The sequence below is a fragment of the Hemitrygon akajei genome, chromosome 30 (assembly GCF_048418815.1).
Source record: "Hemitrygon akajei chromosome 30, sHemAka1.3, whole genome shotgun sequence".
NCBI classification, from domain to species: domain Eukaryota; kingdom Metazoa; phylum Chordata; class Chondrichthyes; order Myliobatiformes; family Dasyatidae; genus Hemitrygon; species Hemitrygon akajei.
In genome coordinates this window covers 21,968,892-21,987,831 of record NC_133153.1, presented here as the reverse complement: position 1 = coordinate 21,987,831, position 18,940 = coordinate 21,968,892, and the positions used below count along the sequence as shown (strand labels likewise).

The window sequence follows — 18,940 nt, the reverse complement described above, 5'->3', positions numbered from 1 at the left end:
GACGTATAGCCTGTACTGATATTCCTCCGTGAGAGTATCTGTAGTTTCATAGGTGTAATCAGTTCTATTAGATATTAATGCAACACCTGTTTCATCTATGTCTGTGGTTCAAATGGATCTCGTACCTCAATTTCAGAACGAGTGTCATGACCACATCCAACAAATAACTTCAGTAAGAACAGATGAACAATTCCTTCATTCAGTGATTAATTTTTTTGAAAAATGCTTTGGGATTTTTGATAGGAGGGCCTCTCAGGGTCGACCATGGATTTGCATTCTAGCATGTGATACAGAAGCCAGTCTGCAGGCCAGGGCAGTACAATATGGAGGGCAACCTGTTGGCCATGCAGCAGGCTCCCCCCTCCTTGTAGCTGATGAATCCTAAGGGACGGCAAAGCCTGATAGAGTTTTGCACCAGCAGCGTTGCAGGAGTTACCAGTCCGCATTGAACTTAACCAAGGGTTGCCTTAGGGACTCCAGCTCCAGAGTCTTCCTCTGGGTTTACTCCCGAAGCCGCCTTCTTGAATGGGTATAGCTGTAAGGCAGTGGAGGTTTGAGATCAGAGTTATCCTTCTCCTAGGTTTGCAGCAAACCATGGCTGAAGAACCCCATCTGCCCGGAACAACTTGTGTTTAAGGTGCCAGTAACCTGCTTTTGCTCCTTCTCCTGTCAGTAGAAATGAATTCACTGGGCTTAGTAGCTAAGCCACACACAAAGACCAGGTGTTGGACTTGGTTCTTAGAGGCTTTTTGAGATGTACGCTATTGGGAACACTTAATAGGTAGTGGGAGCTTATTCCCACTACCCCCTCTTCCTCCCCCCACCCACCTGGCTACACCAACCTTAAGGAACTGTTTTTTGATATGGATGATAAGATACCACACAAAATATATTTCCTATGGTCTTTCTAAGAAAATTGCAGTATTGACTCAAAATGTTGCATTGTATGGCGGATGTAACGCTTACTCTGGGTCATCATCCAAATTCTTGTTTTCAGAAAAATTTCGAGACTTTCAGTTCCATACCAAACCACAAAAGAGCACTAGTATTTACAGTGGTGCTAGAAAGTTTGTGAACCCTGTAGAATTTTCTCTATTTCTGCATAAATGAGCTAAAATGTAATCAGATCTTCACACTAGTCCTGAAACTAGATAAAGAGAAGCTGATTAAATAAATAATACAAAAAAACATCATACTTGTTCATTTATTTATTGAGAAAAGTGATCCAATATTATATGTATTTGTTGCACTTTCAAGGAACTCTGTACTCATATGCCTAGATCTTTTTGCCTAGATCAAAACATGCCAGGTACCTGCCATTCACTATGTATGTTCTACCCTGTTTTAATTTCCCAAAATACATCATTTGCACTTCCATACTCCAATCGTTTGTCCACTTTCCCAGCTGAAAAATATCCCATTGTAAGTGTAAACAGTTCTCTTCACTGTCCAATCTGTTTCTAAGTTTGCCATCATCTGCAATCGTACCAATCATGACAGCAACACTCTTAGCCAATTTTTGATATATATGATGAATAACAAGGAACCACAGCATCAATACTTGCAACACACCACCAATCAAAGACCTGCAGTCTGAAAAAACAACCCTCCATTACCACCCTTTGCCTCCTACCACTTAGTCAGTTTTGTATCCAGTTGGCTAATTCATTGTAGATCCCATGTGTTCTAACCTCTGTACCAGTCTACCATGCGGTTCCATGTGAAAAGCCTTGCTAAAGGCCATTACCCTACTACCCTGCCCTCATCAGTCTCTTGTCACTTCAAATAAAACCTCAAATCAAATTCATAAAACATGATAATCCCAAAGTCATGCTGACTATCCATGTACTCTTGGATTTATAAACCCATGAACACTACCTCACTACTTCTTTTAAAATTTCTGCTTTTGCACTACTTACTGTAATTCAGTTTATTCTATCTTTATCATGTATTGCATTGTACTGCTTTACTGCAAAGTTAACAAATTTTGTGACATATGCCAGTGATATTAAACCTGTTTCTGATTCATATGCAACAAATCAAGTCTGTCACAGTCCCTTCCCAAATAACTTTCCTATCACTGATACCAAGCTCACTAGTCTTTAGTCCTCAGGCCTATGTATGTTGCCTTTCTTAAATAAAGGTACAACATTAACCATCCTCCAGTCTTCCAGTACCTCACCTGTAGCTGACAAAGTAACAAAAATCTCTGCCAAGGCCCTTGTAAGCTTCTCCCTTACTTCCCAAACATCCTAGGATGCACTTGATCAGGACACAGGGACTTATCCACCTTTTATACTTTTTAGGACTGCCGGCACCTCCTTGGTCTTAATGTTGATATGCTCCAGAATATCACTGTTGCTTTCCCTGAACTCACTGGTTTCCATGTCCTTCTCCACAATATGAGAAGTATCCATTTAAGACCTTGCCCATTTCCTGTACCTCTACGTGTAGATTACCACGATAACCCTCAAAGGGACCCACTTCCTCCCTGCTGTCCTTATACTCTTTAATATACTGAGAGAATCCTTATGATTCTCCTTTATCTCATTGCCAAGGATATCTCATGTGCTCTTTTTGTCTTCCTAATTTCCTCAAGTATAGTTCTACATCCCTTTTACTATTAAAGGGATTCTGTTGATCCTAAGTTCTATGCCTGATTTATAGGTATATGAGTTAGGATCAAGAGAATCCCTTTTTCTTGGCCAGACCCTCTTCAACCAAGGTTTCCTAATCTTACCAGCATTGCCTTCATTCAAGAACACAGTGACTTTCAGCTGTTCCTATCTCACTTTATTAAATAAAAACACTTGTCATACCTGCATACAGCCTCTCCCAATCGACTTTTGAGATTACTGCATAAAGCCATTGAAATGTTCTTTCCTCCAATTAAGGATTCAAACTTGAGGACCCGTCACGTTGTCTTCTATTACTATCTTGAGACAAAGATAACTATGGTTACTGGTCCCAAAGTCCTCCTGACTAACACATCAGTAACTTATCCAGCTTCATTTGCTAGTCCGGAGGTTGAGTGCAACATTTTCTCTAGTCAAGAATCTACATATTGCTTCAGAAAAACCTTCCTGGACACACTTAGTAAATTCGGTCCCATCTAATCCCTTAAGCGTTATGGCAGTCCCTCTCAATCAATGTTATGGAAGTTAAAATTGCCCATTATTACACCCCTATTATTCTTACAACTGTCTGTGATTTTCCTGTGTATAACCTCAAACTCCTGATTATTCATATGTGTTAGTTTAAATTGTATGTCATATATGTTACTTTAAATGATATGAGAATGTCTCTAGAGTGACCAAAATCTGAGCCAAGATTTAAAAGGTATAGAATATTTCATAATGTCACTGTTTTGTATTCCTCTTGATCATGGTGATGTTAAGATTTTCAAGAATTCATTATGCTTTCCAAATTTCTGAGCTTTTCTGTTCTAAAAGCATGAGTGTGATATTACAACCTCCAAAGCCTCTCCTATATTTGAGTAGTTTAAGTATGAACATTAATACTGTAGATTGCTGTTGACCCTTTGAGTTTAATTTCAAAAGCCTTTCAGAATTTTAACATGTAATCTGCCTTTCCAAGTAATAGCTATTAGATCAAACCTGAGTTACATACATTGGCTTTTAATTTTACTCTCTCAGAATGCTGAGGTCACTTGTATAAGCATCTTTATTAGCTTGGTAGATAGTAGATAGGTGGATACCTACCAGTAGTTAGGTTATAATAGTTATCAGTTCTGAAGAGGTTTATAGTTACATTCATGAGATTTATTTCTAATTTCTATTCATTTGCTGAAAATGTAGCCAAAGCAAATATTATTGAGTACAGAAGTTCTCAAAAAATGCTTTTGAAATGTAGGCATAATTCATATAAGCTAAAACAAAATGTGGTCAAAAATCTATGCTATCTAAAAATAAATTCTCCTGAAGATAGGGAGGTTGAACTTGAGGAAAAAGTACATTTTAAGTAAAAATAAATCCTGATTGTAACCATAACTGCTTAAGGAAAATTGAACCTTATTTTATCCTTCAAAATGTATCTGATGAGTAACGGTTATAAATTCTGTTTTCACAGGAGAACAAAAATGAGCTTTGTAGCATACTGCTGCTCCGTCAAATGTCTACAGCTTTTTGACTTGCTCAGATGATAGACCTCATAATGAGGAATGAATTACTGCCAGCACTTGGAAGAGACATTCCTGGGTGAAACTCTCTGTGATGAGCACAGTTTGTCAGTAAGACCCTTATGATTTGCAAAAATCTGTGCCAAATTTTTTGGGAGATGGTCTGCAAAAATGATAATACTTTTCAATTTGTACTAATAACTATTACATTTCCACACAGTTGTGCAAATTCTTAATATTAATGAAAGTTACTGTCATAATTAGACATCAAGATGGTTTGAGACTCTGTCTTCTGTAAGTTAATGAATAATTTAAGTACCAGGCGACAATGTGCAAACAAATAAATGAATACCAGTTTGGCTTAAAGAAATGAAGGATAAAGCTAACTTTGTTTGAAGTGGTTAATTACAGAATTTGAATGACTTTCTCCATAATTTCCTCTGTTATTAAAACCTAGGAATTACTTCATATCTGATTATATACCACAATTAGATTCTCAAATAAAATAGATCATGAAGCAGTTATGAGCAAATTGTACAGTATGGAGTACCCTGCATTACAGGGGCTGAATTTATAGTAAATAGTCTGTACCACAATTCTCTGTAAAGCGAAGTAGCGAAATCTGCACTTGCTCTAAGAAACATAAATTTAAAAAATTGTTTATTTATTTCCTTTCTTATCATGTAATTTTCATGAGCGTGATTTTCCTTCCTCAACGCAAATATTTTGGTTAGTGATTTGTGAATTCTGTAAAGGTGAATTTCCTTTATCCAATAGGCTTTAACACATTATTACAGCTGTTATAAGATCATTATTACAACCTGTCTGTAATAATTTTGGAACCATGGGTAGATTGAAGGGTCATTTAAAAACAGCTTTCAGTAATTCTGTTTGAATAACTAAACCTTAAAGATATGGCATTATCTTATACTTACATACTTCATGGTTTATATTTTAGCTGTTACTATTTACAAACGCAGTTGTCTCTTTGTAAGGTTACTACATTGTAGAAACCTGTTCATGTGCCATTTGCTGCTTGTACGTGACATTTGTGGGGAATGGGAGATCTGAGTGGCATGCATTATAAAGCTGTACAGATTATTGGTTGTTGGTTTGATGCATCATGTACACAAAGTAAATTGATTTCATTAACAGTAGCAAAAGAAAGGGCACAAGTTTTGACCTGTGAAGAGAGTTTTAAAAATCAGACATGGGTGGCAATTGTTAACCTGCTGCGTTGAAAAATTAATGACCAAGATTACTAGATTTTGATGATATAATGTCAAAGGATTGAATTGCCTTTTCTTGCCCCTGACATAATTTACGAGTTCATTATGTGAAATTTAAGAATTATTTAAGGAGGATTGGTCTAAGTAGTAGTCCGAGCACTCGAATCAAGTACGACGTTCTTGAAAGGGGTTGTCTTTTGGTGGGAGCTCAGTTGGCTGTGAAGGTTGAATAGATATCCACATAACCAGAATGTTAGGATGAATTTCCTTTCATGCAGAATGCCTCTGTGTGACTTTGTTTAATGTGGCTGTCACCACACAGTTCCTGACTGATTGGTATTGAGGTCCAGTGGCTTGGAGAGCTCTTCACTGCTGCTGCCAGCTCCACCACTGAGGTCTTGGCTGATCATTCTGTCTGGAACCTCCCCCTTGACCTTACCGCCATGAGGGACCCTACCAGGAGCTAAGCTCCAAATAGCTAAACTCCAGACTTGCTCTCAGGATCTCCACCATGACAAGGTGATAGCCCTCAGAGAAGGCAATCCTTAGTCTAAGGGAAAACTCAGGTATTACCGTAGATTCCGGATTTTAAGCCGCTACTTTTTTCCCACATTTTGAACTGCTTTGAACTTTGCGGCCTTTAATACGGAGCGGCTAATGCATTATTTTTTTTCATGCCGCCTCGTAAACATTTTGCCTCGTAACAGTAGACCAATAAAATTGATGAGTAGTTCACAGAGGTCCAATGAAATTGTACGATAAATCAAGCGCACTTTCACAATTAAATTATTGTAAATCAGTCATTTGTACTCACCCTCATCAACATGGAAAACACTCGAAGAAAAGCATTGTGCTGCCTTTATGGCAATTATTTAGTTTATAATATTTTCGCTTAGTAATTCATTTTCTAGTTAAAGTTAGAAGAGTTTTAACTATATTTGTTTTCTGTACTACATCGCGGGATGCTATGACGTCACACCCGGTTTCGCCGCGTCTTGTGGGATACCAGTTTGCGATAAACGGAAAGGAGGGGGGGAGCGGCGGAGCGAAAACGCTGCTTTTAAGTTAAAGGCGATCAATAACTTTTCCTGGTAGGCTGCAGTATATATATTTTTTACCAGTCGTTAGGAGATATTGGAATGTTGTTCAGTAAAGAAGTATACGCAACGTATATTTAAAAGTAGCCGCGTTACGGGCACGGTTCGAAAAAAAGCATTTGCAATATGTATTTGTTTTTGTTACCATATGGATTTAATTAAAAGTTAAAAAATCCTCACGTGTAATATCTTTCTGTGTAAATATCTCATATTACAACGTGGGACACCTGCGGCCGAAAATCCGGTGCGGCCGAAAATCCGGTGCGGCCTAAAATCCGGTGCGGCCTTTACAAGTAAAAAATTGATTTTATTTCTAAAATTAGAGCCAGCGGCTTTTAATCAGGTGCGCTCTGTAGTCCGGAATCTACGGTAAATAAAATTACTTTTCTTCAAAATATGAAGGAGTAATTGTTTAAGCAAACAGTGTTCAACGACAGCATTGTTTTCTTATACCCATGCTTCAATGTACAGTATGTCTGAATAAAAATGATGAAAATTGGTTTCAGTTCCTTTTTGAATTGGCTAGTCACTGGATTTACACCAAAGTTCTGCTGCTGACTTGGTCTGCTTCTTTAAAAAGTTCTAAGTACAGCCCATGGGATCCTAGGTAATTGGAGCTGCTTCTAAATTCTTGGCATGACTACTCAAATGTCAGCTCTGGGTTTAGGTCCAATACTGGGTTTAGGTCTGGGAGGAAATGCCTTCCCTTGTTATTTTTTTTTAAAATTTTAAGCCCGTTTTCCTTAACATCAGACTCTATGAATGTGAATTTCTCTTCCTTGTCTCCAATTTTGGTGATCTAAGTCACTCCCGGTCATCAGTTTTGAAATGAGACGAAATGTCTTGATGGAGGACAGTCATCCTTTAAAAGTTCAAACTGAATTTATAATCAAAGTAGTCTATTTCACCGTATACTTCCTTGAGATTTGTTTTCTTGCAGGCATTTACAAGAAAATAAAGGAATATAAGGGAACTTATGAAAAACTGTACGTAAAGACTGACTATCAACTAATGTGCAACTGACAAATTTTGCAAAAAAAAAAGTGAATTAATAATACTGTGAACATAAGTTGTACAGTACTTGAAAGTGAGTCTATAGGTTGTGGCGTCAGTTCAGAGTTGAAGTGAGTTAAGTTATCCACACTGGTTTAGGAACCTGATGATTTTAGGGTAATAGTTGTTCCTGAACTTGGTGGTGGGGAGCTAAGGCTCCTGTATTTCTTGCCCGATGGTAGTCGCAAGAAGAGAACTTTGGAATTCTCTGCCCAAGAGATCTGTACTTCAACATATTTAAAAGAGCATTGAATTTTAGATGCTGAAAGTACTGAGGGAAATGGGATTCAGTGCAGGAAAGTTGCAGATTTTATTGTCATGATTTTATTGCAAAGCAGGTTTAACACTTGAATGGCCTACTCTTTATTTTGTTTGTAAATTTCTGTATAAATAAGCCTTTTTTAAAAATCATTCCTCACTTCAATTGACTGTTAGAATTTTAGTTGTTTGTATACTGTATATTTGTGTAGCACATAGAGAAAAATCTTAATTGTACTGCATGCCATCCATCTCTAACAGATGAGGCTCTTTCATGTGTGAAAATTCTTTGTCTAGCAGCGCTATCTGATCCATTTTTACAGGAAAAGGAACAACCTAAAAACTTCCATTTGTATGAGAAATCATTCAATATGAATGCTGAAAGTACTGAAAATTTGACCAGAAAAATCATGAGATATTATACAATGTAGTTTTCCAAATGTATTTTATACTTTGTGTTTTGACCAGTTTTTATTTACCTATCGAAGCAGCTGTAAAGGCATTTGCCCAAGTCATGACAGATCTCATGACAGATCTGTCTTGTTCACCACTTCATTGATTGGGAGGTTAGTTCATCATCCATTAGCGGCTTGCTCATAGTCATTACATAATACAATATGCTGTATTCCTTGAAAATGTCATTTACACTTGGTGGTTGCAAAGAATCTTAAGTGTGCATTAAGCCTCCATTATCTGCTTTCACATTCCTTAATGCTAGCCAAGATAGTCGAGGTGAGATATTTTGAATGGAATTCTCTGGTCAGGGATCTGAATATAGAAATATGGCTTGTGCACTCCAGGCCCATTGAGTGGAAAGTGCCAAACTGTCTCTGCTTCCAAATTATCACTGATGAAAAGAACTGTTAATCTTGAGGTATTTCTCTTGGAAAGATTTATAGATCTGCAGCACTCAATGAATTAGACTTCACCTTGAGCCTACTCCTCTCTTTTCACAGCTTGAAAAGAACAACAGCCTACTTTTACTTAGCCCAATTATTGGCATAATAAATAGAAATAGCTCCATGGCTTTTATGTTGGTGTAGAATTGAGAATTAATCTCTTGGTGCCTTATAGTCATTGATTCCTCTTCCCAGAATGATCTGAGAATGTAAACATTTCAATGGAATAGTGGTGCAGTAAAAATTTGAGAGTAGGGCTCCTTTTATAGCATGTGGAATAGATCAGTTACTTGGCATTTTTAAAAGATTGTGTTCTTGTTCCAGTTTCAGTACTTTACTAGCAACAGCACACGTTTTGGCAGTAGTGAAATGACCACAATCCAACAATAGCAACAGTTGAGCAGCACCTAAATCTTCTTTCTTTTTGCATGATTACAATAACTACTTTCATATGAGTAAAATTTTGCACACAACCAGAAGCTCACCAATAAGTATCATTATTGTAGGATCCATCAGCTTGGTTTGGTTCTGTCTACCTAACCTACTGCTTGTGATTTGATACAAAATTCTGTGGATTTTTCATTATCCAGTTGAACAAAATCAACTTTTTTGGGGGGGGGGTGTGTGTGTGAGGTAGTCTGTACCTCTTGAATTGCCTCATTTAAATATATCAAGTTACAACCAACAGGAATGTAGTGTTTTAACATATACTTTCATGTATTACCAGCCAAGATGCTTCAATTAAGGATGACTATTTAAGACCACAAAAAAAATCTGCAGATGCCGGAAATCCATAGCAACACACACAAAATGCTGGAGGAACTCAGCAGGTCAGACAGCATCTATGGAAAAGGGTCTCAGCCTGAAATGACTGTTTACTCTTTTCCTGGCCTTCCGAGTTCCTCTGGCATTTTGTATGTTTATTTAAAACTCGCCGTCACCTGGAATAGTAAAAGTAACTGCACAATGGTGTAGCAGTCAGTGTTCCTACCACATAACTCTAATGTGTTGTGCATTACCCAGTGTGTTCCAGTTTCCTCCCACATCTCAAAAATGTTCTGGTGGGTAAATTGCCATGATAAAATACCACATGCGTAGATGAGTTTCTGAAGTACTAAAGAGGAGTTGTTGGGCGTGTAAAGAAAAAAATATTAGAGAAAGAAGAGAAATGGGACTGGCGGGATTGTTTTGCATGGAGCAAGCATGGACCCTGGGGATCAAATGATCTTCTTCTGGGTCATAATGACACAAGTAAGATGTATACATTTCCCCTTGTCCGCTTCCCAAAAACACTTAGGAGAACCGAACAAAGTTACAGTGTGCAGTGTTCAGTTTTTAAACTTCATTTCCCCCCCTCTCAATTGCATACACGTGCACAACATATTGGGGTGTGCATCAGATGTGGGGCAGGATCGCAAGTGAAGGAATTCTTGGATTTGATGAAATGTACTTCGTTTTTGGCTTTCCAAGTTCAAGCCTCGCATTTGAAATCACATGTAAGATTTATGGTGCACACTTATTACATGTAAATTTATCACTTCACTTCATTATGAATATGCCGTTACTATATTTGATTATTTGAATGATGTGTGCTTCAAATTTACATTATTATCTTGTAATCCTCATATTGTGGCAATTCTGCCATCTAGTAAGAAAACTGGCAGAGCTGGTCAGATAATTGCTCTACAATTCTTGTTCCCTTATTTTGTTTAGTTATGCTGCAATTTCATTCAAAGCTATCATTATAGTTACCGTAATCTGAATGATGATGGAACTAGTTGTTTTGATTCTATTTTCAACTGTACCATGTAAGCAACATTACTATTATTTTTAACAATGTACAAATGGTTAGTTTCTTTCATAGTGATTTCTTGATTTCCTCCCTTCTTCCAGTATAAGCTATGGTTTTAGGTACCATACATGTAGCATCCACACCAGGACCACCAGACTCAAAAATAATCATTTCCCCAAGCAGTAAGGCTGATCAACACCTTCACCCACTAACCCATCACCACTACGTTATCATTTCTTGTCAGGCACTCCAGTGTCTAGCATCACTTAATGGAAATAAAATCAGCGTGCCTCTTGTTATTGTGTTATTTTCCTTCTTGTGTTTTTCTTTGTGCTGCATCAGATCTAGAGTAACAATTATGCTGTTCTCCTTTAAATTTGTGTACTAGAAATGACATTAAACAATCTCAAAACTTGGGTCTTGAACTTTATAACTTAGGTTAACTATATATTCATGGGACATTTATATATTAAATATTGCATTGATTAAGGTGATTGGTCATCTTGCAACTTTGGACCATTCCCGTAACTCAGGCAGACCTAGGATAGAGTGCTTTTTTTAAGCTGCTGTGGTGGCTAGTTTTAAGAAGGCTTTTTAGGCAAATCTGTCCACACCTAGTCTGGAATTTGCTGTGTACTACAGCCAGAATGACCCAGAATACCAATGTACAATGTGAGGACAATCTTTCATATGGACATTTCCTTTCACCTCTCTGTACCTGTATTCTAGCCAATTGTAAAGGTTTTCCTGCCAAGTCTTGCGGGCTCCAGCTGATCCATTAAAGGAAGCCAAGAACATGGCCTACATTAGACTAAACAGATAGGGGATACAGACTGACCATGAAAATGCAGTAAAATAGATTGAAAGCAGAAAAGATTAGATAAAACCAAAAATATGTGAATAAAATTATAAAAAAGTACATGTTGGGCATAGCATTGTGGGTCGAAGGGCCTGTATTGTGCTGTAGGTTTTCTGTGTTTGTCTGTCATAAGTATAAATGGAAAATATCCATAGAGTTATAGTACAGGTATTTAAAAAATATCAAAGGACAAAAGAAAATAGAATTAAATGACTTGATGAAGGAAAGGATTCATTTCTCACATGCTCAGAATCTGTTGGTTTGCAGAAAGAAAATTTTTCCCTATTGAATATCAAAAATTCTTGTTTATAAAGATTACAGCTTTGGTTCTCTCTTGCACCTTTAGAGCCAGCCACCTTGCTCTGAGCTTCTCAGCCTTCCGATAGTCTCCACTCTAATGCATTTTAAATTTGGAACTTGCCAATTGTCAGCCATCAATTATCTGAGCAGTTTCTAAAATATTTTATATTTAGCAGATTGGGGGGCCCATTGAATGAGAGGTGACATGATGCTAGTGTGTCTTCCAGACAGATTAAACAGTATGACAATATATATACGCTTGCCTAAAACCCACCTTCAGAAGCAGAATTGAGTATGCAGTTACATTTCACACGTCTGAAATGGGATTAGTTTCTAGGCAACTACCTTCATAAATACTTTTAAATAGTATTAAAGTTTTGGGGTATTTTGTCAAATTTGATGTAAATGAAACTTTATATAGATAAAAATCTTGCATCTGTTTTATATTGACTTATAACTTACTGCCCATTATGCTGCTGGCATTTAGTGCAGCAAAAGAGGTCCTCCATCTCTGGTGGTGTTTAGGGCTTCCCTCATGACAGTAGCTTCCACTTGGTTATTGACTTATAAGAGCAACTATTATATGTAACCCATATTAATCAAAAAAGATTAGTGAAAAACTGGCCCAACTTCTCTGAATACTCATTTTCAGGATGAGGGCATCACTCATTCATTACATTATCATAATTGCCCTTGAGAAGATGATGGTGAAACTCCACATTGCACACTAGTAGAACGCCAAAACTGATGCAGTCTTTCATTGATTGTAATGGATATTATTCTAAGGATTTATTGAGTATGCACACAAGAAAATGAATCTCAGGGTTGTATATGGTGACATATATATGCTTTGATAATAAATTTAATTTGACTTTGACATTGTCCTCTGCAGCTTCCGTAATGAGGGTGGTAGACTAGTCCTAGAATGTTGTTGGATGTTTCGTTATTTATAGTAAGGCAAAATAGAAAAAGCAAACTGCATTTGTGGACATTTGGGGTGCAGGGCAGTGTGGTATATTAAACTGAAGATGCTGGAAACACTCAGCAGATCAGGCAGTATCTGTGAAAACAGAAAGAAAGCTCATGTTTTGGGTTGAAGACCTTTTGTCAGAACTAGGGAGAAGAAAATAAATTCATGCTAAACATGGGGGAGAGATGGGTAGGACAAAGAGAATTTCTCAGATGGGAATGGGCCAGCATTAAGGTGATGACAATCTGTTCATGAATCCTACTGATGTAGTCAGTGAGGGAAGTTGGAGAGTTGGAAAACAAAAGAATGCGGGCTGTAATTTTAATAATGGTAGTTACTGTTCACATATTATCACCTCCAGTAAATGAGGCGGAGGAGGGGATGTGATTTTGCCTCAAAGCAAATAGCTGCTTGCACAATAGCAATGTCATCAACTGTTTTAAAGAGTGAAAGCGTATTCTCCCAAGAAAAGTGAGGTAATGTCTCCAGATAAATGCATTGAAGGATATGTACAGATAATGTATGCGCAAAAAACAGTCCCTTATAGCAGTGTGGTCAACAAGCTCACTTATCAACAAACTTCGCTCTGGCTCACTGTAGCATTATCACCAAGCTGCAGCTTTCTTTTGAAGAAAACACCAGGTTGAATGTTTACAGTCTTCAAAAGGCACTGACTTATCCATTTTCAAGCATTAATTTGGCATTTGGTCATCTCTAATATATCCGATGAAATCATTCTTCTTAGGTTCATCCATCTGCAGTTACAGTATGGCAAGAATTCATTCTTGAGCTAGGAACAATTATACGCTGTTGCCAAAAAAAAGATTAAGGCAGAAGAACACATACACTTGGTGGCCACTTTATTAGGTACACATGTACATCTGCTCGTTAATGCAAATATTCATTCAGCCAATCATGTGGCAGCAACACAATGTATAAAGGCATGCAGACATGGTCATGAGGTACAGTTGTCGTTCTGACCAAATATCAGAATAGCAAAGAAATGTGATCTAAGTGACTTTAACCATGGAATGATAGTTGGTGCCAGATGGGATGGTTTGAATATCTCAGAAACTGCTGACCTCCTGGGATTTTCATGCACATCACTCTCCAGAGTTTACAGAAAATGGTGGGAGGGAAACAAAAATCATCCTGTGAGTGGTAGTTCTGTGGATGAAAACAGTTTGTTAATAAGAGAAGTCAGAGGAATGACCAGACTGGATCAAGCAGACAGGAAGTCAACAGTAGTTCAAATAACCACATGTTACAACAGTGGTGAGCAGAAGACCATAAACATACACTCAGTGGCCACTTTATTACGTATAGGAGGTAATGTAATTGTGTAGGGTAACGTAATTGGTGGAAATGTACATAATTCACAGCCATTGACATTAAGTTAGGGTTCACTTTAAGAGGCTGGTCGGACATAACGACGTAAATGCGTAAAGGATTCTTACCATGCTTTCTGTTCAGTATTCTGGAGTTCAGCAAATGAGTTGTTACAGTTTTCCTTAAACATAAAGCACCTCACGTCATTTAATTTGCGAAAGCCTACATTGGTGACTCCGATGCTCGACAACGATTCCAGAGTTATTGAACATGATGGCCAACCCAGTCGCTTTGAAACTCCTGAAGTTCTGGGAGCAAAATGCCGTTGCTTGGTTTGTACAGGCCAAGGCCCAACTCGCACTGCAGGAAGTCACTGCTGACAACACCAAATTCTCCCATGTGGTAGTGTCGTTCGGAAGCTTCACAGCTGTGAGAGTGGTGAGTCTACTAGAGCACCTGTCCGGACGCAATAAATACCGATTGCTGAAAACTCACCTTTTACAGACTTTTGGGCTATCAAACTCTGAGTGCTTCAAACAGTTGCTCTCCTTATCTGGCCTTGGTGCTGCTAAGCCTTCAGAACTAATGGACCACGTGCTCTCTCTCCTGGGACTCACCATCCTTGTTTTATTTTTAAAGAACTCTTCATGCAACAAGTATCTGATCACATTTGCATAGCCCTCGCTAATGTACCAGTGAAGGACTCTAGGAAGCTTGATAAAGTGGCTGATAGTCTACACTCAGCCAGGCAGCAGTGCATGTTTCCTCCTCTTTTCCCTGCCTCAATAAGCCTGCTCAGCAAGGCCTCCAAGATAAGCATGTGAAACAGACTACGCCGGGTCTGTGTTTTTACCACGCTCACTTTGGTACGAGTGCCAGGAAGTGCTGCAGTGTCAACAGTCCCAGTGCATTGGGACATTGAGATCTGTGAACACCATGGGTTCCAGCTGCCAGAGACAACTACTGTTCATTATGAACACCCTTCCAGGGCGACACTTCCTGTGTGACACGGGTGCTCAAGAGAATGTGCTGCCAGCATCACCTATTGATCAGAATACAAAGAGCAACAAAACCTCACTGGAGCCCTCCAACAGCAACAAGATCCAGACTTACAGGACATAACGGGTGACGCCCTGCTTCAGTTATATATGGGACTTTGTCCTGGCTAATGTGGCTCAACCTCTTCTCGGTGCAGATTTCCGGTGTATCCACAGACTGTTAGTTGATCTTAAAACCTGCTTGCTTGTGGATATCAATGACCTTGGTTTGTTACCTTCACCCCCCCCCCCCCCAGTCAATTCCTCACAATGACTCTGACAAGTACTTACTCCACCACATGTGAATTTACTCGACTGCTTGTCGAATTCCCAGATCTCACCAAGCCCACTACAGTCACAAAACATGGGATCGAGCACCACATTCTCAGAACTGGCCCACCAGTACATGCCCATGTGCATAGACTGGACTCAGAAAAGCTGGGAACCGTGAAGGCTGAGTTTGCCCACATGGAAAGACTTGGCATTGTACCCCAGTTGAATAGCCCCCAGGCTTTGCCCCTCCATATGGTCCCCAAGTCCAATGCTGGTAGCTGCCTATGTGATGATCGATGCCTTAACGAGGCCACCACCACTCGATCGATACCCAGTCCCACGCATTCAAGACTTTTCAGCATGCTTAGCCAGAAAGTTAATTTTTTCCAAAGTTGATCTACAAACCCCATTTCCAGAAAAGTTGGGATATTTTCCAAAATGCAATAAAAACAAAAATCTGTGATATGTTAATTCACGTGAACCTTTATTTAACTGACAAAAAGTACAAAGAAAAGATTTTCAATAGTTTTACTGACCAATTTAATTGTATTTTGTAAATATACACAAATTTAGAATTTGATGGCTGCAACACACTCAACAAAAGTTGGGACAGAGGCATGTTTACCATTGTGTTACATCACCTTTTCTTTTAATAACACTTTTTAATCGTTTTGGAACTGAGGATACTAATTGTAGTAGATTTGAAATTGGAAATTTTGTCCATTCTTGCTTGATATAAGACTTCAGCTGCTCAACAGTCCGTGGTCTCCGTTGTTTGATTCTCCTCTTCATGATGCGCCATACATTTTCAATAGGAGATAGATCTGGACTGGCAGCAGGCCAGTCAAGCACACGCACTCTGTCACCCTTCTAGCATTGACAATAGCGGCAGACGTGGCTCAGGTATTCATCAACATCTGGATTGCCCACCTTGGCACCCCATCTGATATTTGGGACCGTGGTCCAAAATTCATTTCTGAACGCTGGGCTGTGACGGCCCAGAACCTTGGTGTTAGGCTACATCACACCATGGCGTATCACCGCAGTCCAATAGCCTTTACGAACAGTTTCACTGCTCCTTGAAGACTGCTCTGAGAGCTTCCAAGGTGGATGAGTGTTGGCATGATAGTCTCCATGGATCCTGCTGGAGCTCGGAACATCTCCAGCAGTGGTCTGCAGCTGAGTTGATATATAGGCAGCTATTACAAGCACTAGGTGATTTCATTCCTGACACCACAACTGCCTGGTCGGCCTCTCAACAGCATTCCATACCCCTCAGTAAATTCGATTCTTTGCACCTATTCCTACTTCCCATCATGGCGTATAGCAGTCTTGGATTCTTGTTGACTTGCACTCTGCCTCATTTGTCTTTGTCCGCAATGATGCACAGCAGCATCCCCTTAGGCCCCCTTACAATGGCCCATTCTGCATTTTGGAATGGAGAGAAAGGACTTTTATCATAGATAAGAGGGGTAAACCCAACTGTGTTTCGGTAGATTGACTTAAATTGGCCCATCAAGATTTGGAGGATTCCACTACTATACTCCTGCCGTCACAACATCACCATGAGCGTGTCAACACACTTCTGGACAAGCTTGAGGTACCTGTGGTTCCTCCACCCATGGAACATAGGACCTAAGCACGGTGGGTCGTCCAAGCTTTGGATGGTTCACAATGCTGGTTTTAGTGAATTTGGTGGGGGTGGGGGGCCGATGTAATTGGTGGAAATGTACATAATTCTCAACCACTGACATTAAGTTGGGGTTTGCTTGAAGAAGTTGGTCTGACATGATAATGCAATTGTGCAAAGGACTTTCACTGTGCTTTGTGTTCAGTTTTTTGGAGTTCAATAAATGAGTTGTTACGGTTTTGCTTAAACATGAAATGTCATTTTATTTGTGAAAACCTACATAAGTATAATAATTTAAGCAAGCTTTTTGGACAATTATCCATATTCTCTTTGATTGACTTAGTCCATTTTCTGTGTAGAAGTGAACATAATTCTCTATTGGAATCTATTTATCTTGCTCATTTAAATAGTTCTACCTAGTATGTTATCGTAAGTCTTTTTCCCTTGGTAAATTGCTGTCTGATATCTCTCGTTTAACTGATTTTTTTTTTGTTTTAACTTGCCTGCGGTATGATATATAATGAACTATGATTTGAATTTGCAAATTGTCTTTTAACATTTCAAATAAAATACTCAAAGCTGTATCCTGCAAGTTATGAGAAATGTATTCCCAATAGCTGGCATGGTTTTCATTGCTGACAGCTGTACCAAGCAAAAAAAAAACGCTGTTAATTTCTGGGAATTATTTGCTTGGAGTTTCTGCACAGCTTTACTTTTTAAATTATTGGAAGCTGAACATTATCACTGGTGTCAAAACTATGTTAATCAAAAACCTTAAGCTAATGAGTCTATATTGAGAGAGCTCCCACATTAATAAATAAAATTATATTTCACATTGTAGTAAAAACGGAAGACACCTTGCCCAATTTCAAAATGACAGCTTGGAGATGAATTGCCTGTTGTACAAGAGCAGCTGAGATGAGCTTTGTTAGGTAGCCTACGTGAACTAACAAATCCTCAGGAACTGTACTAAATATAAGTGCCTGTTCATCATCGTCTGTGCAATTTAACAACCATGATTAACTGATTAGAGACTTTTGGACTGAAGTACAGTACATGTTTGGTGTCACTAGGTAACTCATTCAACCTGCCAATGCTCAATCAGTTCTCAAAGGTCACTGAGATAATTCTCTTTGTTACATTTGGAAATAGACAATGCAAACTCATGTCAGCTGTCTCCTTGTATTTTTTCATGGTTCACACTCAAAACTCTTTGTACGCCTTAGCTCTTAGCTTGGTTAAGAGGTAATTCCTTATAGCAAACATTCTTCATTAAAAAGGAGTGCATTTGGAAGGGTGCTTCCTGGGACAAAGATGGACTATTAACCATATCTGTGCCCTTTGTGATTTTTCATAGGTAAATTCAAAGGTAAGTCATTCAGACTATTGAAGCACATCACCCATAGCCCACAATTTTAGATTAGAGTCATTGAATAATCGGGTATAGAAACAGGCCCTTCGTCAATGCTGACCAAGTTGCCTACCTGAGCTGGTCCCATGTACCTGTCTAAATATCTTTCAAATGTTGCCTTTGTAAATTGCCTCTGCAACTTCATCTGGCAGCTCATTCCACATACCTATCACCCTCTGTGTGAATAAAAGTTTCCCATAAGGTTTCTTTAAGTTATTCTTCTTCACCATAAATCTGTGCCCTCCAGCTTTAAATTCTGTTACCCTGGGACTAAAATGGGGATATTCACCATATCTATACCCCTTGTGATTTTATAAGTCTCCCCTCAGTGTACACTCCAATGGAAAAAAAATAATAGCTTACCCAGTCTCTTGGGCCCTCCAGACCTGGTAACATCCTTGTGAATCATTTCTGCATTCTTTCCAGCTTAAAGACATCCTTCCTATAGCTACTAGGTGACCAGAACTGTGCACAGTATTGAAGGTGTAGTCTCACCCATGTTTTGTACAGTTGTAACATGAAGCCCCAACTCTTGTACTTAATGCCTTGACCAGTGAAGGCAAGCATTATGTAACATCCATTCTGTAACTACCAGTACTTTTAACACTTTAATATTCTTGTTTCTACCTGATTTTGTTCCAACTATTTATTGCAATTTACTAAAT

The 18,940-nt window shown here is 38.7% G+C and overlaps 1 protein-coding gene across 4 annotated transcripts in view; it reads left to right on the top strand.

The window, feature by feature from the left end:
- lrrc28 (leucine rich repeat containing 28) overlaps positions 1-6,604 on the top strand; it is an 85,282-nt gene extending 78,678 nt beyond the window's left edge. For all 4 annotated transcript variants that reach the window (XM_073033085.1, XM_073033084.1, XM_073033087.1 and 1 more), the window contains one exon: positions 4,090-6,604. In XM_073033085.1, coding sequence (XP_072889186.1) covers positions 4,090-4,162 — 73 coding nt within the window. In that variant the 3' untranslated portion in view covers positions 4,163-6,604. The remainder of the gene's footprint in view (positions 1-4,089) is intronic.
- The last annotated feature ends 12,336 nt before the right edge of the window (positions 6,605-18,940 follow it).